Below are 25016 nucleotides of genomic sequence, written 5' to 3'. Positions count from 1 at the left end.
TTATCACTGTATTGCCTCCTATGATAGGGAAAGTGTAGGGTGTTACAGGACCTCATAGCGGAAGTTAATTAAATTAAATTAGACTGAATCTAACTAACCATACACAACTAAATCTAATTAACATAACTGAATCTAAGAGATAAGGGAGTACTTCCTGGAGGTTGTGATATCTAGGCTGACATCTAACAAAATGAGTTAGTCAAGTAACTTCTTTGTAACTACAAACTTTCTATGGTCTTTAGTAACAGTAATAAGACATTTTTTCATAAAATTAAAGTGTTTATTTGAAATTATCAGAATGGAATTAGAAAATGCTGTACATTTATATAAGGCCACAGGCTTGAGAAATGTCATAGCATACTCAAGAGATTATGTATTTTTTTAGAGACAAGCTCTTGCTGTGTCGCCCAGGCTGTAGTGCAATGAGTTCAAGCAATCCTCCTGCCTCAATCTTGTGAGTAGATGGGACTACAAGTGTGTACCACCGTGCCCAGCTCAAGAGATTACTAACGCCTCAAGGGCAGGGATGAATATGGAATACTATAGCTCAAAGCATCTATAGGTCTGTCTTGATATGCACAAGAAAAGTACCCTTGTATGACATTCCTCCATAAACAAGGGCCTCATGTAGAAGGAAGATAGAAAAGAAAGGGAGAAACAAGAGAGGAAACTATTTTCTGAATCAACATGATGTAATCTTTCCTATAGACTTTACAGTTGTTATCTGTTTTAAGACAGGGTCTTGCTATGTTGCCCAGCCTGGTCTTGAACTCCTGGGTTCATGTGATGCTCTCACTTCAGCCTCTAAAACAGCTGGGTCGACAGGCTCGCACTATTCCTACATTGAGGAAAATAAGTGTTTTTGATAATATGGGAGTATATCATAGTCTCTCTCTCTCTATATATATATATATTTTTTTTTTAATTTAACTTCTTTTTATAATCTCTCCTGCCAGAAACAAACACAGAATTTGCCATCACAGTAGGTGCTCTACAAGCCTCCACTGATTAATCCAAGATCACTATGTGTATTAACTTGCCCAAGGTCACACAGTTAGGAAGTGGCAGAACAAGGATTTAAATTTAGCCTCTTTAATGCTAAGGCTGCTTTTCTGTTCACTCCTCTGGATGCTTCTCAAGTTGACACCAGCTACTTCTAGAAAATATCAGGGTCATAGAGTCAAAGAAACAGAAGGAACTTCGCCAGAGATTTGAGATACTGATTTTAAGGCAACCAACGCTCTCAAAAACACAAAGCAAAATGAAGGGTAGACGAATGAAGATAATATTCAGCTTTTAAAAAGAGGTGGCTGAAGATATTACATTTCATTGGCAGGGAGAGAAAGTTTTGCTGTGTGGTTTTCTCTCGGGCTTCTATTATTTATAAAATTTTCAATGTAATTTAGAAAACTAACCAATTTTCTTTTGTTTTCTTTGAGACAGAGTTTCGCTCTTGTCGCCCAGACTGGAGTGTAATGGCATAATCTCGGCTCTCTGCAACCTCCGCCTCCCGGGTTCAAGTGATTCTCCTGCCTCAGCCTCTCGAGTAGCTGGGATTACAGGCACGCACCGCCATGCCTGGCTAATTTTTATAATTTTAGTAGAGACGGGGTATCGCCATGTTGGCCAGGCTGGTCTTGAACTCCTGACCTCAGGTGATCCACCTGCCTCGACCTCCCCAAGTGTTGGGATTACAGGCGTGAGCCACTGCGCCCAGCCGAACTACCAAATTTTCTAAAAGTCAATGCTTTAGGGAGTCCAGGAGCCCACTGGTGGCTGTTTGGGATGGGAAGGAGCAGCTCATGTAGGAGACAGGGAACACTTCCATGTTTTGGCTTCACACCTGGCCCAGATGGCAGTAGTGGGCACTGGTGAGCACCATGTGGGTGAAAGCCCATCTGTGGAGACCAAACCAAGCCAGAATGAGTAGTGAGGCTGCAGAGGTGGCTTCTTTGGGGCCTAAGTGCTCTGGGGCAGGCACAGCAGCAGCTATTTGTGGCAAACAGTCTCCTGTAGCATTGCTTGACCCCACCTCCTTGTTTTCCTGACTTGAGAACTAATGCATCCCTACTTTTTCATGAGATCGTACTTTCTACACCACATCTCTTTCCCTCATGACCACAAACACTTCCAGGTGCTCCACATATTCCCATGAAAACTATCTCTGTCCTCTGAGTTCTCCCCAGGCCAAGTATCCAAGTTCTTTTCTTTTCTTTCTTTCTTTTTTTTTTTTTTGAGATGGAGTCTTGCTCTGTTGCCCAGGCTGGAGTGAAGTGACGCGATCTTGGCTCATTGCAAACTCCGCTTCCCAGGTTCAAGTGATTCTTGTGTTTCAGCCTCCAGAGTAGCTGGGATTACAGGCATGTGCTGCCATGCCTGGCTAATTTTTGTATGTTTAGTAGAGATGGGGTTTCACCATGTTGGCCAGGCTGGTCTCAAACTCCTGGCCTCAAATGATCTACCCGCCTCAGCCTCTGAAAGTGCTGGGATTATAGGTGTTAGCCATCAGGCCCAACCCCATTTCTTCCTTTTAAGGTGTGATGTCAATTTCCCTCAATCTTCTTTTGCTCTCTGACCTTGTTCCAGTTTGTGCACATCCTTCTAAAAATGAGGTGATAAGAAAGGAAATCGTGTGTGGTAAGATATGCCCGGTGAAAAGTACAGTGGCACTGTTTTGTCTCATCTGAGACATTCCAGTCCTATTAAAACAGCAGAAACCTCATGGCATTTTTGGACAGCCATATCACACTGCTATTTCCATTGAGCTGGCTTTGTTTACAGATAGTACTATCAAGTCATTCTTCCTCCATCTTACAATGCTTGGAATTCTAGCACAATATTTCGTATCCATTTAAACTTTATGTTTAAAATACATGTGAAATATTTCACCTCTTCCTATCTGATGAATATTTTGGATCCTATTCTGTCATTTAGCATTTTTTTCTCTCTCAAATCAGAAAATGTGAGAATCATGACCTTGATAACTTTATGTAAGATTAGCAATTAATAATAAGGTCATGCTATGTGAAGATCATATTTCATAAATATAAGTCAATGAATTTGGACCCTTTGCATATATCATTCACTTAGTTATGAGTCTACACAATTATATTATCCTCTAGAATTGATTTCTCATTTGTCTCAAGAATATTTTTAAAAAAATGTCTGGTTAGTTGCTTGCCCAAGTTCAGACACATTATTTTACCATTTCCCTGGTCTTATGAGATAGAGAATGTGGGTAGTCCAGTTCAAGTCATTCTTGATGAACTCACACTGGCTTTTAACAATCCCCATTCTATGGAGAGCATTTGTAACTCATCCATTTCCAGAAATTTGCCCAGGATGAGGCTCAAGTTTGTTGGTCTACAGTTTAGAGAAACTTTTCTTTTCCACTGTGTAAAAAACTGTATTTCTACATTTCTTCTTCTGACATATATAGGTACTAATCCTCTTACTTAAAAATATTCTATTTCTCCTCAGGCACCTCTTCCTCTATCTTTCGTAAGTTCATGATTTTTCAGTCTCTTTCCTTCAACAAGAAAAGTGAGAAAAAAAGGGATGTGTGCTTTCTTCTTTTCCTTTCCTGTTTTGAAAATGGGCAATTCATATACTTATATATTTTTTTATTTTTTGTTTTTTTTTTTTGAGACGGAGTCTCGCTCTGTCGCCCAGGCTGGAGTGCAGTGGCGCGATCTCCGCTCACTGCAAGCTCCGCCTCCCGGGTTCCCACCATTCTCCTGCCTCAGCCTCCCGAGTAGCTGGGACTACAGGTGCCCGCCACCTCGCCCGGCTAATTTTTTTGTATGCTTAGTAGAGATGGGGTTTCACTGTGTTAGCCAGGATGGTCTCGATCTCCTGACCTTGTGATCTACCTGCCTCGGCCTCCCAAAGTGCTGGGATTATAGGTGTGAGCCACTGCGCCCAGGCCATACACACATATTCTTTTTTTTTTTTTTTGAGACGGAGTCTCACTCTGTCACCCAGGCTGAAGTGCAGTGTCGTGATCTCGGCTCACTGTAACCTCCGCCTCCTGGGTTCAAGCAATTCTCCCGCATCAGCCTCCCGAGTAGTTGGGATTACAGGCATGCGCTACTACACCTGGCTACTTTTTAATATTTTTTTGGTAGAGATGGGGTTTCACCATATTGGCCAGACTGGTCTCAAACTCCTGACCTTGTGATCCGCCCACCTCGGCCTCCCTAAGTGCTGGGATTACAGGGGTGAGCCACTACACCCGGCCTTATATTCTTAAAAATAGGCAGGAGAAATGGAAGTTGATGATACAAGGAACACGCATGCCTCTTGATGAGACTCTTAGTTATTATCTTTGCTAACTTGGTGTGCTCTTTCCAAGACTGTTTATAAAAAAGGTTTAATACATTTATTTGAACAACTGCTATCATAGAACATTGCTGCTACTATCTATTTGAAAGTAAATACATTCAAATAGATACCACTGCTATGGTTTGAATATCCCCTCCAAAATTCATGTTGACGCTTAATCTCCAATGTGGCAGTATTGAGAGGTGGAACTTTTTAAGAGGTGATTGGATCATATGGGTCTGCCCTCATGAATAGATAAATCCATTCGTGAGTTAATGGATTAATGGGTTAATGGACTGATGGATTATGATGGGAGTGGAATTGGTGGCTTTATAAGAGGATGACAGACCTGACTTAGCACGTCCAGCCCCCTTGCCGTGTGATGCCCTGCACCACCTTGGGACTCTGCAGAGTCCCCACCAGCAAGAAGGCTCTTGCCGTGACCTTGGACTTCTCAGCCTCCATAATTGCAAATTACAAATTCCTTTTCTTTATAAATCACCCAGTTTCAAGTATTCTGTTATAAGCAACAGAAAATGGACTAAGACAACCACTTTAGACCAAAAATCTTATAAACTTGGAGAAAACAGTCAATATTCATTAAAGACCTTTCAATAAGAACAGATGATTAACAGTAGAAAAGCAAGAACATTTAATTTTGAAAGCGTTAACTAGGAAATTGACAGAGCGTTATAGATTGTCCTAAAATTAACACTCCATAGTTATGATCAAAGCACAGAGACATCCTCTTTTAGTCCTTATGGGAAGGAAAAGATACCTCTCTTCCTTCTTTTTCCAAATCTGGCCATGTTCACCCAAACTATTCATTAATTGAAATTTTAGGCAATGACAAAAAAGGGAGAGCAGGCAGAAGAAATGTAGAAGAAAGAAGAATGGATGAGAAATAATGGTAATATGTAATGCTTATAAAAAGTGCTATATATATATATTTGCAGACAATTTGCATGCAAAAGCTCTTGAATCCTTGTAAAAACTCTGAGATATATTTTATTTTTGTTTAGAAATGAGAAACTAAGTTTATGCAAGGTCACTTTCTGTATTACCTTTTTTTTTTGAGATGGAGTCTCACTGTTGCCAGGTTGGAGTGCAGTGGTGCAATCTCGGCTCACTGCAACCTCCACGTCCTGGGTTCAAGCGATTCTCCTGCCTCAGCCTCGTGAGTAGCTGGGACTATAGGTGCACAGCACCATGCCCAGTTAATTTTTGTATTTTTAGTAGAGACAGGGTTTTGCCATGTTGGCCAGGATGGTCTACAACTCTTGACTTCCTGATCCACCTGCCTCGGCCTCCCAAAGTGCTGGGATTACAGGTGTGAGCCAATGCACCTGGCCTCTGTATGACTTTTATAATGAACAAAAGCTTTTTAGTGCCTAGAAAACTCAATTGAGGCCAGGAGCAGTGGTTCATACCTGTAATCCCAGCACTTTGGGAAACTGAGGCTGGCAGATAGCTTCAGTTCAGGAGTTCAAGACCAGCCTGGCCAACATGGTGAAACCTCATCTCTACTAAAATAACAAAAATTCTGGCCATGGTGGTGCTTGCTTGTAATCCCAGCTACTCGGGAGGCTGAGGCAGGAGAATGGCGTGAACCCAGGAGGTGGAGGCTGCAGTAAGCCGAGATTGCACCACCGCACTCCAGCCTGAGCGACAGAGCGAGACTCTGTCTCAAAACAAAAAACAAAAAACAAAAACAAACAAACAAAATTCAACTGAGATTGGTAGCCATAATCCCCATTTTACAGACTAGAACACTGAGGATCAGAAGGGTTATGTGATTTTCTTAGGTCCCATGGAGAGAGTGGCAGAGTGAGAACTTGTGCCCAGGTTTCTGGCTGTCCATACACGCCCTTTCAGTGGAGTGGCCCATGATGTTACAGACTGAATTGCGTTCCCCTAAATTCATATACTGAAGCCTTAACTCTCAGAACCTTAGAATGCAACTGTATTTGAACACAGGACCTTTACAAGAGGTGCTTAAAGTGACACTGTTAGAGCTGGCCCTAATCCAATCTGATTGGTGTCCTTGTAAAGGAGAGAGGATTAATACATACAGAGAGACACCAGGGATGCAGTGCACAGACGAAAGACCACGTGAGGACAGTGAGAAGTGGCCTTCTGCAATCCAAGGAGGGAGACCTCAGGAGAAAACAGACCTGAGACACCTCGATTTTGAACTTCAGGCCTCCAGAATTGTGAGAAAATAAACTTCTGTTGTTTAAGGCATCCAGTCTGTGGTCATGTGATGGAAGCCCCTGTATACTAACACAGTCTTTGATTCTTGCTCCAAAGTAGAAGCAGTTAGTGCTCCTTTTTACTCTGCTGAGAGTACTTCTTCAGTCTAAATAAACCAAGAACAGCCCAAATTCTCTCAAATTATTCAAAACTAAGCAATCCAAGAGTTGAATTAAAAAGTTTTAATTCAAGGAAACTCAAAGTGAAAAAGATGTATACAAAAGGCAGGAAGCACAAATTACTAAGGATAATCTGGGGCCGGGCGTGGTGGCTCACGCCTGTAATCCCAGCACTTTAGGAGGCCAAGGCAGGTGGACCACCTGAGGTCAGGAGTTCGAGACCAGCCTGGCTAACATGGTGAAACCCCATTTCTACTAAAAATACAAAAAATTAGCCGGGTGTGGTGGCGTGCGCCTGTAATCCCAGCTACTCGGGAGGCTGAGGCAGGAGAATTGCTTGAACCCGGGAGGTGGAGGTTGCAGTGAGCCGAGATGGCGCCATCACACTCCAGCTTGGGCAACAAGAGCGAAACTCCGTCTCAAAAAAAAAAAAAAGGAGAATCTGCATTCGAATTTAGCCGATTCCTTCTTAGCAAAAGCACTGTAGACAGAAGTGTGAAAGTGGTCAAAACAGTGGTACTGGGGAAAACTAAACTGACGGGAGCGGAATGTGAGGAGTTGTGTTAGTAGAAAACATAAATGTCCATATACTGTGCACTGATGTGGAGATAGAAAAGTTGCACAGTTATAAAAGTCTCCCACACCCAGGAATTCTGAAAATAGCACAAAGGTGCTCTCCATAATCAGTTACTAACACGCTTACATGCACTGGGGTCTTAAGTGAGGGTACACCACAATAATTTCCTTGCATTTGCCGATGATACTTCTGCAGCCATTTCCTATGGCCTCTCAGCTTTCTTCTTTTATTTTTTGAGATGGAGTCTCACTCTGTCACCCAGGCTAGCCTGCAGTAGTGTGCTCTCGGCTCACTGCAACCTCTGCCTCCCGGGTTCAGGCAATCCTCCCACCTCAGCCTCCCCAGTGCCACTACGCCCAGCTTATTTTTTTTAACTTTTTGTAGAGACAGGGTTTTGCCATGTTGCCAAGGCTGCTCTTGAACTCCTGCGCTCAAACGATTCGCTTACCTTAGCTTCCCAAAGCGCTAGGATTACAGGCATGAGCCACCGCACCTAGCCCTCTTTATTCTCTATTCTCTCTCCTCTGTGCTCCTCAGCTCTTCTCCATTTCAGCATGAAATTTAGAGTCCATCAGAAAGACCTCTGTCTCTCTGTTAGATTCCAGCTCCAACAACCAGTAGCTAGGGACACTGAAGAAGTGACTTAACTGTTCTGAGCCTCAGTTTTTCTGTTAAGTGAGAACATTAAATACCAATCCTGCAGGGTTCACGTGAACATCAGGTGAGAGAATGTTTGTGAAAGCATGCAGCCCTGAGTCCATCCATTAGACATGATGGACAAAGGAAAGGGAGGAATCGAATGCCCTTAAGGTTTTCAGCTTCAAGAAACAAAGTAAATGCTATTAACAATGATGAAATAAGAAAGGTCAAAATGGATCATAGGAGAAATTCATTTCAACAAGCTATTCCTCCTATCATTATATTCATCGGAAATGCTCTTGTCTATCAGACCATGCAAAGTCAAATTTCAGTCATTATTTCTGGTCACCCCAAAAGGAGGTGTCTGCTTCTTGCAGACTCCTTTAGCACTTCTCTCATCTCCTTCGGCATTTCTTTCTTTCTTTTTTTTTGAGACAGAGTCTTGCTCTGTCACCCAGGAGTGCAGTGGCGTGATCTCCATCTCAGCTCACTGCAATCTTCACCTCCCAGGTTCAAGTGATTCTTATGCCTCAGCCTCCTGAGTTGCTGGGATTACACGTGCACGCTACCACACCCAGCTAATTTTTGTATTTTTAGTAGAGACGAAGTTTCACCATGTTGCCCAGGCTGGTCTTGTACTCCTGACCTCAAGCAATCCGCCTGCCTCAGCCTCCCAGAGTGCTGGGATTACAGGCGTGAGCCACTGTGCCCAGCTTCCTTTGGCATTTCTTATAGAACTCTAGACCCCTGCTTCCCTTGCAGTATATCTATTCTCCCTAGCCACACCATGCAGCTCCTTGAGAGCAGGCAGGACCCTGCCTTATAATTCTTCAATTCCCCACAACACTTTGCTAGGGAATTTATGTGGTGCAAACCACCTCCCTTAAAAAAATCCTTGGATTTATTTATTAGTATCATCAATGTCATTGTTTAATTAATTCACTTGAAGGGAGAGTTTACAATTTAGACATTCCTGTCATTGTAACAACATCTTTCTAACAAAAGGAATAAGAATGGATAAATATTATCTGATAAAGATTTTAAGGTGAATTTAGTGTTATCAGATGATCAATTCTTCTTCTTTGGTAACTGTAAGACTTTGATATATAAACCTTGAAAATAATTTTTAAATTGCCATCATTTAAGATGTGCCAGATAACATCAACAGTAAATTATTCCTCACTAAATCTACAAAATGATTAATAATGTTAGTGAATTAACAGAAAGGTTAATGGAAAGAAGCATCAAAGTACATTCTCCTTGTAGTAACAACTTGAACATTTAAACAGTCCTATGTATTCCTAAACAAATAAACTAAAAAACGCACATATAGAGAGTTTAGAAATAATAAAAAGAACTGAGAAGGAAATATTATATATAAAAGAAGAAGAGCATGAGATAGAAACATTTACATAAATATTAACAGTAGCTAGAAAATAACTACTTTCAGAAATCTAATGATGAATTTAATGGTACACTGATATGAATAAAAATGGAGAGCTGTGAAGCACTGTCAGCATTTTATAATCAAACACATAAAGTTGGCTATCTCATCCCTTTTCACCAAACGTATTACATCCCGTTAAAACATTAGTTATTCTGAAAGTACCCACAGATGATAGTGTAATTTCTGACTTCTCAGGGGTGAAATCTGCTAATTTATATCACCAAACACTTCAGACATATTTACATCAGTCTTTAACACAGCAAAGTCTATGATAGCGTATGCTCTTGATAGTCAGAAACAATCATTCTTCATTAATACATTTCCAGAGAACAAAAAGGAGGAATTGTTGAAACACATCAAAAAGTTTCAATATAGACAATGCAAAAATAAGACCTGGTGACAAATCTTAAAAAGCATCTGGCTCTTCCTTCACATAAATAACAACTGCATATAGTTCATCACACTTCAGTGACAAGCATGAAAGTCGTCTTCAACAATGTAGAATGACAGCATGCCTTGCTAAGTAGAGAGGGAGCATTTTTAGATTTTTCAGTGGTTATAGATTTGACAAAACTTTTCACCCATCTTCCCATTTGCTGTCCTGATGAATATCGGATGACTAGCTGATAAAACAAAGCAATATTCATGCAAAAATCTATTTTTATTTCAAATCTTGCAAAAGAGAAATATAAAAATGCCCTGCAGTACAGTCAGCTTTCTGTTTCTGAACAACTTACAATTAAATCGTGAGCATGTGTGTTATCAATAGCCTATGGTAGGAAATACATGGAGGATAAATGGGGTGAGGGTAATTAAATACAGTGGCACCAAGAGGTAAAAGTACATTTTGCTGCCAGATTCTTACACCAATTAAAAACCTTCAAAAAATAACCTTTTGTTTAGAAATGACCTTCTCAAGAGCAACGCCAGCTGGCACAGAGTTAACTCAAGGTGGTACGATGGTCTGTTCTTGTTAAGCAAAGTCAGTAACAGCACATATCTAATGAAGACCAGCTGTACCTCTGAAATGTCAGAATTGATGCATCATCAAAAAGAAAAGAGAAATAAGTTAAACTACAACCAATAATTCACTAAAAAGATCAATTATAAAAATAGATCCCAAACAAGGAAAACATGAGACACCACTCAATGAAATGTGTTTGATCTTCTTGTTTAATATTTTCTTCATTTCTTTTAATCATTAAAAAAATTATGCTAGAAAATATTCTGAGAGTTTCAGGGCATCTTCTTCCGTAAATCAATGGATCTGAAAATTATAGACTTTCACCAATGTCCGTTGTTTCTTGGCTTTTTTTTTTTTTTCATTTTTAAGGAAACAGGAAATACTTATAACATGTAATCCACATTTTTGGTGGGAGAAACAATTCAGTTATCTCAAGTTGCAAAATGCCTTGTCTTCACAAGCAAATTAAACCATAAGTATAACTTGGTTAAAGGAAAAGCAAAATGTTTAAATACTAGATATCTTGAAAATCTAAGTTTACAGAAGATGCTTATTCATTTTCAAAGAAAAGAATAAGAATTTCCAATGACCATCTTCCTAATGTAAAAGTATTTGATTCGTAGAAATTTAACTGAAGCAAAGCTACTCAGGAACAAATCTATTAAGAAAAATAAGGTTCACCTTCAGGTTTATAGCCAACTTACCTCTTTTTGCTTTTGATGTCAAGTAGTGCATAAAAAGAGAAAAAAATTTATGTTTAACTGATTCTAATGTCAATACATAACGGCTTATTCCATAAATACCTTCTCAGAGTAAAGGACCTCAGAACTAGTCTTTTAAAAGACCCTATGGTTAGAGGTGAAGCTTGGCCAGAAGCAAACGGTAGCCCTTCCTACTTTAAATTTCTTTCTTTTCTTCTTTTTATTTTTTAGAGACTGGGTCTTGTTCTGTCACCCAGGCTGGAAAGCAGTGGCACGATCTCAGCTCACTGCAGCCTCTGACTCCCAGGCTCAAGTGATCCTCCCACCTCAGCCTCCTGAGTAGCTGGGATCATGGGTGTGCCTCACATCCCTGGCTTCTATTCTAAATGTACAACTCCAGTTCTTATGATCCAAGCTGATTACAGACTAATTTTCTCTTTGTAGTAAGACACAATCTGAAGTGCAATGAAGAACTGGGAGGCAAGGCTCAGTTTACAGCAAAAGAATGGACTAGATATGGACTAGATGATCAGCATCAGAGCAGCAAAAAGGTCCTTAAGATGAGGAAATGTGTCTCCTTAAACTAAAAAACAAAACAAACAAACAAAAAACCACCAATTTTTTTTTTTTTTTTGAGACGGAGTCTTACTCTGTCGCCAGGCTGGAGTGCAGTGTTGCAATCTCAGCTCACTGCAACCTCAGCTTCCTGGGTTCAAATGATTCTCCTGCCTCAGCTTCCCAAGTAGCTGGGATTACAGGCACGTGCCACCATGCCTGGCTAATTTTTTTGTATTTTTAGTAGAGATGGGGTTTCACCATGTTGGCCAGAATGGTCTCCATCTCTTGACCTCGTGATCCACCTACCTCGGCCTCCCAAAGGGCTGGGATTACAGACGTGAGCTACCGCGCCTGGCCAAAAACACCAATTTTTATATTCACTAAGAACAACCTTTTTTTTTTTTTTTTTTGAGTCAGAGTCTTGCTCTGTCACCCAGGCTAGAGTGCAGTGGCACGATCTTGGCTCACTGTAACCTCCACCTCCCAGGTTCAAGCGATTCTCCTGCCTCAGCCTCCTGAGTAGCTGGGATAACAGGCGCCCGCCAGTGCGCCCCGCTAATTTTTGTATTTTTAGTAGAGACGGCGTTTCACCATCTTGGCCAGGCTGGTCTCGAACTCCTGATCTTGTGATCCACCCGCTTTGGCCTCCCAGAGTGCTGGGATTACAGGCGTGAGCCACTGCGCCTGGCCAACTTTTGTTTTTGTTTTTAAGACGGAGTCTGGCTCTGTAGTACAGGCTGGAGTGCAGCGGCGCCATCTTGGCTCATTGCAACCTCCGCCTCCCGCGTCCTTGTTCAAGCAATTCTCCTGCCTCAGCCTTCTGAGTAGCTGGGATTACAGGAACGCACCACCATGCCCAGATAATTTTTGTATTTTTAGCAGTGACAGGGTTTCACCATATTGGCCAGGCTGGTCTTGCACTCCTGACCTCATGATCCGCCTGCCTCGGCCTCCCAAAGTGCTGGGATTACAGGCATGAGCCACCACGCCTGGCCAAAACTAACTTTAGTTAAAATGACAGTCCTGCTCTAGATCATTATTCTGCAAAACAAATATATGTATTTTCATATAAGTCTTAAATGCAAATTTTTCTTTTCTTTTTTCTTTCTTTTTTTTGAGACAGAGTCTTGCTCTGTTGACCAGGCTGAAGTGCAGTGGGTGCCATCTCCGCTCACTGCAGCCTCCACCTCCCAGGTTCAAGCGAATTCTCCCGCCTCAGCCTCCTGAGTAGCTGAAATTACAGGCCTGCGCCACCATGCCTGGCTAATTTTTGTATTTTTAGTAGAGACAGGGTTTCACCATGTTGGCCAGGCTGCTCTCGAATTCCTGACTTTAAGCGATCCACCCACCTCGGCTTCTCAAAGTGCTGGGATTACAGGCGTGAGCCACCACACCCAGCCACAAAATTTTCAAGTTATAGAAGTTGTTTTTTTTTTTAAGTAATTATTTTAAGAGTAACAATCTAATCTAGCCTTGAGAATCATCACTGACTAATTCAGTCACACAAGAGGGCCAGCACCAGAAGCGGTCCCTCAGAAGATCTCATGTGTGGACTGGGCACACTGAAGTGACATAAATCATCTATATGCCAAAAAAGAAAAAGAAAATCTGGGAGATCCAGTAAGACTAAAGTTAAAATAAACTTGGCTATTGCATGTACAGTTCACAAAAAAACTTTAAATTTGTGGTATGGAGAGTATATCAATGACTATTATTGGCTGAGAGGTGACAAAGGACAATGAATTTAGTAGTTCCATGGCATCTTTATGACTTTACACTTTTTGAAGAAAACAAAGAATGGAATAGTCAACCATTTTGAGTTGTGCTTTTCCTTTTTCCTCTCGTACCTTTCCGGCAAAATACACTAGGGAAACTGCCAGGAAAACTGAATAAGATCAATAGACGACTAAAGAGATGGGTGCGTGAAGGACAGAACACAGAGTTATGCAAGAGGAATCCCAGAGGGTGGCAGCAATGCTTCCCTGCTCTATAATGAGTGTGGTGCACCAGGAATCTTTGCTGGTTGATGAGCTATATAAGTTTAATTACTAGGTCACTTTAAGTAGTGTAGGTATAAGTGCTATGAAACTATATTTTCACTACATCATTTCTTTCTTTCTATTTATTTATTTAGGCACTGTCACCCAGGCTAGAGTGCAGTGGTGCGATCACAGCTCACTGCAGCCCCCACCTCCTGGGCTCAAGCAATTTTCCCACCTCAGCCTCCTCTGAAACTATAGGCAGCTAATTTTTGTATTTTTTGTAGAGACAGGGTTTCACCATGTTGCCCAGGTTGGTCTCGAACTCCTGGGCTCAAGTGATCCACCCACCTCGGCCTCCCAAAGTGCTGGGATTATAGGCGTGAGCCACGGCGCCCAGCTCACTACATCATTTAAAGTAAAGGAACGGGAAGGAGCAAGCCTGGGCGTTCCATGAACATTCTAACTGCACATCAGTTGAGCTATGCTCACAGCTGGAGCTCAGGCTGCCCTGCCCAGCTCCCTCAGAGCTCAGGAGAACCACTGCGGCCAGATTCAGTGTGTAGAAAGGTCAATTTTCCTAACCATTTACAATGCCTCAGATCACTTTAGGTGGCTGTCATGTTGACGGACATTCCGGAATTAAATCAGTGGCTTCCATATGCCATGTAACAATATCGGTATACTTTTAGATATCAAATCCTGCCCATTTTGAGAGAGAAATCAAAGTGTTGGCACGTTGTCAGAATTCAGCAAGAACTCAGGAACATCACTACTCCTTCCTGCCTTGTCTACTCAGTTCACAACACATAGTCACTTTAAATCATCAAAAAGTTTGTTTTACATATTAATGGGAATTTTCCTTTTTTTTTGAAAAAACATTCCCTTTTCTTGGGAACTATACTATATGGTGCTGAAATATCATAACATTTATTTAGAAGCACAGATTTTACACAGTGACCTCCGGAGCCAGTCATGGACAGAATAACTTGAATTCATAGCATCAGAGAGTCTCAGACCTGGGAGATGCCCTTCCGGGATTTCTTCACTGTAGGCTCTCCTTTTACATTTATGAGGAGAAATGGACAGATAAGTAGTTGGTTAACCTAGAGACTGGCTTCCCTGGGTACCTACTGTGACTTTCTCTTAATATGTTTTCTTAGTATTCTTTGCAGATAGGAGAAGTCCCGTTGTAAGGTATAGTTTGGATATACCATCTCAGATAATGCCTTATAATCAGAGGGTTTGTTGTAATAGAGGTGGTTGTTATGTAGGTACAGTGGGGGTAAATAGTAGAATATAATAGACTGATGTCAGCAGATGGGATTAAATAGGTATGAGGACAGCATAGAAGATACTGATGCCTCTCTTCCTCTGGACTACAACAAATGGCCCTAGCTGCCCAACAGAACTCTTCTTTGCTTGCAGAGCTTTGGGATATGAAGGCGAGGCAATGTTATAGGTAGATTGTTCAGCACCCAACTCCCTGGGAAGATACCAAAGAAACTGTGGATTTGGTGTTGTAGGCTAGTGACTGCTGGTTGGTAGAATAAAGGCTATTCTCTGTCTTGAGCATGGAGAGCACACACAGGTAGAAGGTGGTGAGATTAAAATGTATAATTGTTTTATTCTGGATTTAGACTAGTTTGTTATTACTGGGTGGAGGCTGGTCACTTCAGTGAGTCTGAGGCAGTATCTGTGATCTAGAAACGAATCCTGGAAATGTCTCTTTCAGCTTGAGTATCTGCCTGCTGAGATACATATATATGAGCTAGAAAACATCATTTGGGGTTTGGGCAGAGTCAAGAGAGGCAGACAGTTTTTGCCTGGAATGTCCTGGGCCTCATGTATGTCTCAGCCCACCCTTTCTTCCCTGTTACTCGTCTGGACACAGTCACCTTCTGGAGGCCGCTATCTTTAGCACTGTATGGGTGGACTTAAGTGAACATAAGTACGAACTAATTACTCTTGCTCTTAAATATGTAACAATTAAGAATATCAAATAAGTACTTCTTTCCTTTATGGATATATTAGAGAAAAATTGTAGTTTTTCCTCCTAAGGATTTAAATGTATTAGGAACTTACAATTTCCATGGATTTAATAAAATTTTAACAAAATCTAAAAGACTTTAAAATTACATAATGATACTAAAATAGTCAACATGAATTGAAAAGTATGATCTAATATAATATACACTTTCTTGCTACAGAGTTTTTCATATTGATCTCTTCAGTAATTAAAAAGTTTCATCCTTTCATCATAGCTTATTTTGCTTACAACGCTCAGGTTTTGAATATGAAATCTTTTAAGGAAACATAATTTCTGGGCAGGAATACCTGACAGAGGAGAGAACAGTAAACAATAACAAAAATAAAACAAAACAAAAACACGAACAGGACCGTGGTCATAGATGTTCTACTAAGTATTGCATTTTTGTTGACTGGGTCCAATTTGTAGCATAGAATGGTTTACTCAGTATTATCTTTATCTTCTCTCTTACTGTGGGAAGAAGGAAGATACATGAAATAATTAATCTTGAAAGACTTTGATGTGTTTTCAGTCTATATACGGTGTCGATAAATTCTGCTATTTAAAACTGGCAGGATGTATTTTAAACCTTTTTAAGGCACTCTCTGCTTAAAATAAGAAACAAGGGCTTTCACAACTTGATTACAGTAATTAAAAAAGTCATTATACTGTTTTAAGAATGTTTAAGGAATATGTTTTGTTAGGATATATCTAAGTAGTTACGTTCTTATACCGACAAAGAAATCTAGTAACAAATAAGAGATGTATGAAAAAGGTATACAGGTACAAACTTTTTTTTGTTTTGTTTTATTGAGACAGAATTTCGCTCTTGTTGCCCTGGCTGGAGTGCAATGGTGTGCTCTCGGCTCACTGAAACCTCCATGTCCTGGGTTCAAGCGATTCTCCTGCCTCAGCCTCCCGAGTAGCTGGGACTACAGGCGCATGCTACCACGACCAGCCTAATTTTTGTATTTTTAGCAGAGACGGGGTTTCACCATGTTGGCCAGGATGGTCTCAATCTCTTGACCTCGTGATCTGCCCGCCTCGGTCTCCCAAAGTGCTGGGATTACAGGCATGAGCCACCACGCCTGGCTCAAACATTTAATATATATCTATTTTAAAAAGCATTGCCACCAATCAGAGACAAAGCATAATCAGCAAAATAGCAAATGTTTGCTCCAATATTTCAGTTTAAAAGAAAAATGAGGGCCGGGCGTGGTGGCTCATGCCTGTAATCCCAGCACTTTGGGAGGCCGAGGAGAGAGGATCACCTGAAGTCAGGAGTTTGAGACCAGTCTTACCAACATGGAGAAATCCCGTCTCTACTAAAAATACAAAATTAGCTGGGCATGGTGGCACATGCCTGTAATCCTAGCTAGTTGGGAGGCTGGGGCAGAAGAATTGTTTGAACCTAGAAGGCAGAGGTTGCAGTGAGCCAATATTGCGCCACTGCACTCCAGCGTGGGGAACAAGAGGGAGACTCTGTCTAAAAAAAAAAAAAAAAAGAAAAAAGAAAAATGAAATACATGCTATCTTAAATTTTATTTTAAAATCAGTTGTTATTCAAATTTAGATTTCTGTGTGGAAATTCTATCTAGTAAAAACTATTGGTAAGAAGTTCTAGAACTGCACCATCCAATACAGTAGCCCTTAGCCAAATGTGGCCGTTGAGCATTTGAAATGTGGCTAGTTCAAATCAAGATATGCTGTAAGTGCCTAATACTGAATTTCAAAGGCTGAATAAGAAAAACAGAATGTGTATGTATGTATATGTGTGTGTGTGTGTGTGTGTGTATATATATATATATTTTTTTTTTTGACAGGGTCTCACTCTGTCACCCAGGCTGGAGAGAACTAGCATAATCTTGGCTCACTGCAACCTCTGCTTCCTGGGCTCAAGGGATCCCCACACCTTGGCCTCCTGAGTAGCTGGAACTACAGGCATGCACCACCATGACTGGCTAATTTTTGTAGTTTTTGTAGAGACAGGGTTTCGCCATGATGCCCAGGCTGGTCTTGAACTCTTGGCCTCAAGGGATCCACCCACCTCAGCCTCCCAAAGTGGAATTATAGGTGTTAGCCACCTATGAATTCCATGTTGAAATGATAACATTATAGATATAGTGTGTCAGTTCAAATCTATTAATAAAATTAAGTTCACCTGTTTCTTTTTATTTTATTTATTTTTTGAAACAGGGTCTTGCTCTGTCACCCAGCCTGGAGTGCAGTTGCACGATCACGGCTCACTGCAGCCTCCATCTCCTGGGCTCAAGCAATCCTCCCATCTCAGCCTCCTGAGTAGCTGAGACTACAGGCGCATGCCACTACGCCTGGATAATCTTTTTATTTTTGGTAGAGACATGGTTTTGCCATGTTGCCCAGGCTGGTCTTGAACTCCTGGGCTCAGGTGATCCTCCATTTTGGCCTCCCAAAGTGCTGGGATTATAGGCATGAGCCATGGCGCCTGACTTCTTTTTACTTTTTCTAACATGACTACTAGACTACTAGAGAATTTAAATTTACATATGTGGTTTATATCATATTTCTATTGAATACTTCTGAATACAAACATTCTTGTAGCTGTCATTTTATCATTTGGCAAGAAATATTTCTACTGTACACATAGAAACATTCCAAGCTTTCTTAAAGAGCTCAAGCATGTCTTCCTTCCCCTTCGTAACTTCTTCTGACTCAAAAGAAACAAAAAGATGAATGGATAGGAAAGAAGAACCCAGATACAGCAATTCAAAAAAAACCCGGCAAGCATAGTGTCTGTGGTTGTGCCAATGGTATTGATACATATGTAAAATGCATATGTGTTTTTATATATGTATATATTTATATGCATTTCTTTATATATGTATAGAATGTTTCTGGAAAAATACACAAGGTTGGTTGGGTGGGCACAGTTGTGGCAGAAATCTACCATCTACTGTATACTTTGTACTTAAAAATTTTTGAACCATTACCTATTGAAAAATATACAGCAAGTTTAAAAATATATTTCTCAACATGTGGTTGACAATTTTGTGAATTAATATATTTTTTCTTCTTCTTTTTACTCTGTCACTCGTTGGAGTGCAGTGGCTCACTGCAGCCTTGACCTCCCCGACTCAAGCAATCCTCCCGCCTTAGCCTCCTGAGCAGCTGGGACTATGAGTGCATGCCAGCACATCCAGCTAATTTTTAAATTTTAATGGAGAGACGAGGTCTTGCTATGTTACCCAGGCCAGTCTCGGACTCCTGGGCTCAAGCAATCGTCCTGCTTTGGCTTCTCGAAATGCTGGGGTGACAGGAATTAACATTTTTGATTTAACTTTTGTTTTGGCAGATTCCAAACTAAAGACAACATATTCTGACATCAAGAAGCGCCTGGGCCTTCCCCTACAGGGAAGAATTCTGTGGAAACTATGTTCAAAGAAAATACAAGCCTAAAAGATTACAGGTTTCAACAGACTACCCCTTCACTCCTACTACTTCAATAATTGAATCCTGTGGAAAAAGAAAGTATAGTGATATGGGAAGTGGAACACACATAAATAGAAAAGCCTCTATAGGAAAAAATATAATTTATAAAGTACAAAACACTGAGGCCATTAGTTCAAACAAGATTGACTGAGCTCCTTCCACACACAGAACATGGAAAGCAGTAAGAGCAGGTCATGTGTGCACAGGACATGCTGGCTGATGAAATATATAGTTGAATTGTAAGTTGGGATATATTTAAACATTCCTGTTCCTCACAGTTTTGATTCTGGTCTCCACTATCTCTCATCTGCATATTTTATGAGTCTCTGTACCTGCTTCTTTATCTTAGATGTTACCCACATCTAATCCATTCTCCACCTTGTCATCAGGGTGATTTTAGCAAATGAAAATCTGATCCTATTCTTAAAACTGCTAAGCTATGCCCATGGTAAGGTCTGCTCTCACTAACCTGGCTCTCTGTCTTCAGATCCCTGTCCACCTTCGCAGCCTCGCTTTCTATTACTTCCAAGTCCTGCACCAGGTTGTAGTGCTGAGCTCATTGGCACTGGGGCAAGTTGACCTCCTTTCCTATAAGGTTCTTCTCATGACCCAAACCTGCGCGGTTACCTTCTACCTATTACGGTATAGCCACCTTTCATGGCCAGCGTTGCATTTCTTCTGGAAGGATGTTCCTAACCGCCCTAATTCCTTTATTTATTCCAGGAATATCTATTAACATCAGTACATCTTTGTCTCCTACCTCCCCTACCAGACTATGAGTTTTATTTGAATATCATTGTATATCAAGAGCCAAGAAAAGTGCCTGACACATAGTAGATATTCACTAAATTTTGTTAAATTCTGGTGAATGAGTAAATGGATTAATGAAGTAAATGTGATTTTGGTACATGCTTAAGAACACAGGCTTTGCAATACATGAAACAAACAAATATCTACTTGTTTGAATGCAGTGAAACATAAAGGCAGTTTTTACTACGAACATGTCGGTGTGTATGGTTGACTATGTATCTCAAGGGGCGATTATCTAAGGCTAATACACTTCTGTGAGTTGCTTTAAAAAAACAGTAAAGTGTAAAATGTCACAGAAACATTTTCAGACTTCAAAATAATACCATTCTCTTAAACTAGCTGAGTCACTGTGTCAGAGAAAGAGAGGGAGGGAGGGATGAAGGAGGGAGGAACAGAGGAAGGGAGGAGATTGAAATGATAGGGAGAAGCAAGATATCTAAGAGGAAAAGCGTGACATGGGAAACACAGTGTGAAGAGCAAGCTGCTTAGGCTATTACTTCCAGACTGAGTTCAAACTTGCTTCTCCAGGTTTGCCATTTCCTACTTATCTTGTGTAAATGCTGCAGTCAGGTCTTTACTACAGAAATAACAACTCCTGCCTGTGAATTACACGGATTCCTTTTACATATTCTGACAGGCTGATTGTAATTATTGATTAAATGGTAAGATCATGATGAAGAAAATGAGGAGGAGGAGGAAGAGAAGAAGGAGGAAGAGAAGGATATAGGCCTAGGTAGTTAAGGAAACAAGATAAAATGCTGACTAAAAAATAGGCAACAATTTTGTGAAGACATACAATCTGCTGCCTAATTACAAACTCCTTGATGACAAGAGGGTCCCTTTTGAGTCAAGGTCATCAAGGTTGATAGGCACTTCTCAGATCAGCTGGTAAATGAAACTGTGAAAACTAAGATAAGCATGTGGAAGGACACTGGAATTTGTGTGCCAGGATAAGGATAACGTCAAGAGCAAGAAAATCAACAAACAAGCCATAGCAGAAGCACTGGAATTGCAAGGGCTGAGGTTGCAGAAGCTGAGCCAGCCAGAGGGAAACGCCAGAATTTTCCCTTAAAAGGTTGTACTAATGCAGCAAATCAATCAGGTAATGCATTAATTAGTATAAAACATTCTACTAATGTTGAAAATCAATGGCCTACCCTATAGTTGATTCTCTAGAATTGAGAAATTGTGTACTTGAGGAGATGAGGTTTTCTGTTTACCATCTCATAGAAATAAAATCTATTTGAAAGTATCTCTTATATAGAATAAATAACATTTTATGTTCTGTGTCTTAAATTTTTAAATGAGGCATACCTCTCTCAATTCCTCAACTGAAGGATTAAGAACAAATTAAACTAATTTCATTTTTAGTTGAGATAATTGCTTCAATGGTCCTCAGTAGAAAAATAAAGCCCATATTTGCTTATTAGAATAATTAAAAATCACCTAAAAACATGTATTAAAAATATATTTTTTAGGTGATTTAAAAATCACCTAAAACATGTATTAAAAATATATTTTAGTTTTTAGCTTATCAAAAACATTCTGACAAATTAATAGAGAACTTTCTGTTTAAAATGACCAATAGATACTGTTACTAGCTAGCAAATTTTATAATGGTTAAACTCATGAATTTAAAAATACTCATAAAATGTATTATTTCCCATAGGCTTATGATATTTCTTATATAGAACATGAGACTGGTCATATATGGCATATTTTATCTTTCTTGGCTTAATGAAAAGATTTTATATAGTAAAAGCATCATAATGAATGTTTGATATGTTTTACCCTATATAGTTCAGTTGAGGGAAAATAACATATATTGGTAATAATGCAGATATTTATAGAAGCTACAATTTATTTGGTGTGGATGGTCAGTCACTTTCTATAGTAATTCATTGAACTAGGACATTTTAGAAAATGTTGCTAAGACTCATAAGAATTTATTAAGCGTTAATCTGGTTGATTCCATGATACATAATTAAAAATTCCTAAGGCTATAATAACAGCTTTACTTCCTTTCCTCTTTTATTATTTTAACTTTACATAAATGGTGAGAATTATAAAGGTTATCAATATGTTAAGCTGTCAGCGTGATCTTCCGGTCTGGTGATGATTCTGAATTCCACATTCCTTATATCTCTATAATCTTTTTTTTTTTTTGATACGGTGTCTCACTCTGTCACCCAGGCTGGAGTGTAGTGGTGCCATCTCGGTTCACTGAAACTTTCGCCTCCCTGGCTCAAGGGATCCTACCTTAGCCTCCTGAGTATCTGGGACTACAGGCACCCACTACCCCACCTGGCTAATTTTTGTATTTTTTGTAGAGATGGGGTTTCACCATGTTGCCTAGGCTAGTCTAAAACTCCTGAGCCCAAGTGATTCACCTGCCTCGGCCTCCCAAAGTGCTGGGATTACAGGTGTGAACCACCACACTCAGCCTCGAATCTCATAAATAGTAATCATTTCTAAGGTCAATTTCTAAGGTATTTTCTGGTTGTTCAAAACTAAAGAGTTTAAGACAATATACTGGTACTCTTATTCGTGTATGCTAACTGACTTTAGAGTTGTAAGATGCGTACAGTGTGTATAAAGTAGCAGAAAGATTCCCAATCTGGGAAAACGGGAAAGTGTTTTATGGGCTCTTAGTACATTGATATACCCTTCTTGACAGCAACATCAGAATGGAGCCAAAAACATAAAGATGTTCAACTTTTAACTGAGTGATCTCACTCCTGAGAAACATTTAATAGATGAGAAGCTGAGTGCATGAGGGTATTCCCGGCAGTACTCTGTAATATAACAAACAATGAAAAACGACCTCAGTGGACGAGGGGAAGTAGTGATTAATGTGGTAACAGCATCTGAAACAAAATCTATGATACAATGACTTTAACAAATAAAAGCCTAGATAGCAACATGGAAAAGCTTGTGATATAATGTTCATGGCTTAAACAATGTGATGATAACAATATAAAATATATATCCATGTAAACAAAAACCAGTCATACAAAAATGAAAAGTTATTGTTGTTAACATTGATTATTTTTAACCTTACTGAGATGTTATCTTTTTAATTAAACAACAATAGGAGTTATTTATTAATCATACCAATTTCTTTTCTAAGTTCCAGTAGATAGTTCTACTAAATCCATTTGGAACACTAAAAAGAAGACTTTTGTGGGTTTTATCCGAGTTAGGTATCCTGATAAATCATTACCACTTTGGTGATTCACAGAATACGTCAAGGTACCTTCCAAGGAGGTCTAAAACAATAGGAAATCAGTTATGAAATTAAAAACACCAAGCAGTTTTTACTTTTTTTCTTCTTAGGTGTATATTTTGGCTATTACACCATTCCAACGCATTATCACTACCAATTTCCTCAAACACCTTTAGAACATGAAATGCACTATCAGTTTCTACACCACATCTTTTAATCCCAATCAGTAGGCTGATTCCATGAATCAGATAAGGAAAGTATTAGAGATTCAAAGGCTGAGGTTTGCAAAAAGGAATTAAGGTAAAATGAAAAAATAAATTCTATTTCAGCGGTGGCAAACTCAAAGACTACAGGAGGGGCCAGGAGAGAATAGAAATGAGGATAGCAGGCTGGGTATAAGTAATAAGGAGTGGGGACTGTGGCAAAGTGCAGAGCTTGCCCTAACAGCAACAGCCACTACAGAGCTCCAACAGGTGTTGACATGCGTGAATGCAGACCTAGGGCTGCCAGATATTCAGAATCTTCCAAAAGAGGCCAGAAATACTGATGCTCATACAAAATCTCTTGAATTTTTAACTGTCGATAACTAACTTGAATTAGTTTTATTTTTTATTTTCTGGCAATAGTCAAATAACAGCTGCCCTTAAGCTTACTTTGGTTTATGGGCTCCTTGTTTGCCACTTCTGCCCTATACTCACATGCAGGGATTCCTCAAAAGGATGATTTTTATTTGCAAGAAGTCACATTTTCTCTATTTGCCATATGTCACATTTTCAATTTAGGCCTCTTCATAGAACAAGTAAAAAGAATGAAAGGAAGGAAGGAAGGAAGGAAGAAAAATGCAAAATAGTGAAGCTAAGTGTGAGCATGTTGGTAAGCATTAACCAACGGGGGCTTGCAATCTACAAGAACATTATACTAAGACCTAAATGTTCTTGAGGAGCAAAATCTTAGAGGGTTTTACTTTTATTCTCAATATAATGATTGAGGAGACATTCTGAGTCACTACAAAAGGAAATCAGCCCAAAAGCCTTGTTATACATATGGCTCCCTTTACGGAAATTACATTAAAAATGATAAGAGAGAACTGGCCAAACCTGACCAAGATGGAATCGCCATGAGCTACCAAACTGCAAATAGGATCCAAGTGTGTATGTATTGTGCTTGTTGCTAATTTCCCTTTTCCTATCCCAGTCCTTCCAACTCTCATTTGCCATCTTTGGCTGTTAAATGGAAGTCTGTCATTCTAAGGAATATGAGTAAAGGAGGAAACGGGAAGCTAAGTGTAAGGAAGTTTTTACTTGACTTATAGGAATTTACACATCATCAAAGGTAGACTCTGCGGATGGGTGGGCCTGAGTGACTGGAAGGAAGGGGAGAGTCTACTCAACTAATCATTTGCATCACATGCACCCAAGGAAAAAATGTTTACCTGGTGGAGCCACGGTTAACCTTTTTTCCTTGCTGAGCCGGTGCCCTTGGATGAATTCACTCATGGAGGGGGGGCCCTTCAGAAGAAATGATTCTGTGGAGGTGGGATCAGGGGGAACTCTTAATAAATTCTGTAGGTAGGAAGCCCCTGAAGTCCTGGGACGGCTCTGATCACAAAGGGAAGGTGAAAATTGTCTTGCAGGAGATCCAAGAAAAATACATATAGGAAACAAAAAAGTTTTACTTTAATTACCTTTCAACGCCTCACCAGTGACAACATTATTTATATTGGCATTTCATTGTTTAAATATGTAAATCAATACTTTTGCTATTTTTTTTTTTTTTTTTTAAGTTTCCACATCAGGATACAACCCTATTTGGAAACTGTTCTGGATACTGGAAAAGAGATTTATTACAGTTAGTCAGCTTGAACCACAAATAGAAAATATATTATTTGAGTCTTTAATGAAAGCTCCTAAAATAAAAATGTTA

The 25016-nt window shown here is 39.9% G+C and overlaps 1 protein-coding gene across 7 annotated transcripts in view; it reads right to left on the bottom strand.

Annotated features, from left to right (window-relative positions):
- BICD1 (BICD cargo adaptor 1) overlaps nucleotides 1-25016 on the bottom strand; it is a 271468-nt gene that overhangs the window by 20273 nt on the left and 226179 nt on the right. For 2 of the 7 annotated variants that reach the window (XR_003121813.1, XM_025402492.1), the window contains exon 8: nucleotides 24526-24719. The exons of 3 other annotated variants lie outside the window; for them this stretch is intronic. Coding sequence is in view for 3 of the 4 variants with exons in the window: in XM_025402492.1 (XP_025258277.1) it covers nucleotides 24526-24719 (194 nt within the window). In the remaining variant the exon portion in view is untranslated. Of the gene's footprint in view, nucleotides 1-11026; nucleotides 11036-22782; nucleotides 24720-25016 lie in introns of those variants that run through there. 2 more of the 7 variants (XM_025402491.1, XM_025402495.1) reach the window with 2 other exon arrangements.

The sequence above is a fragment of the Theropithecus gelada genome, chromosome 11, assembly GCF_003255815.1.
Source record: "Theropithecus gelada isolate Dixy chromosome 11, Tgel_1.0, whole genome shotgun sequence".
NCBI classification, from domain to species: Eukaryota; Metazoa; Chordata; class Mammalia; order Primates; family Cercopithecidae; genus Theropithecus; species Theropithecus gelada.
The sequence above is the reverse complement of the archived record's forward strand: the minus strand, read 5'-3'. Positions and strand labels throughout refer to the sequence as shown.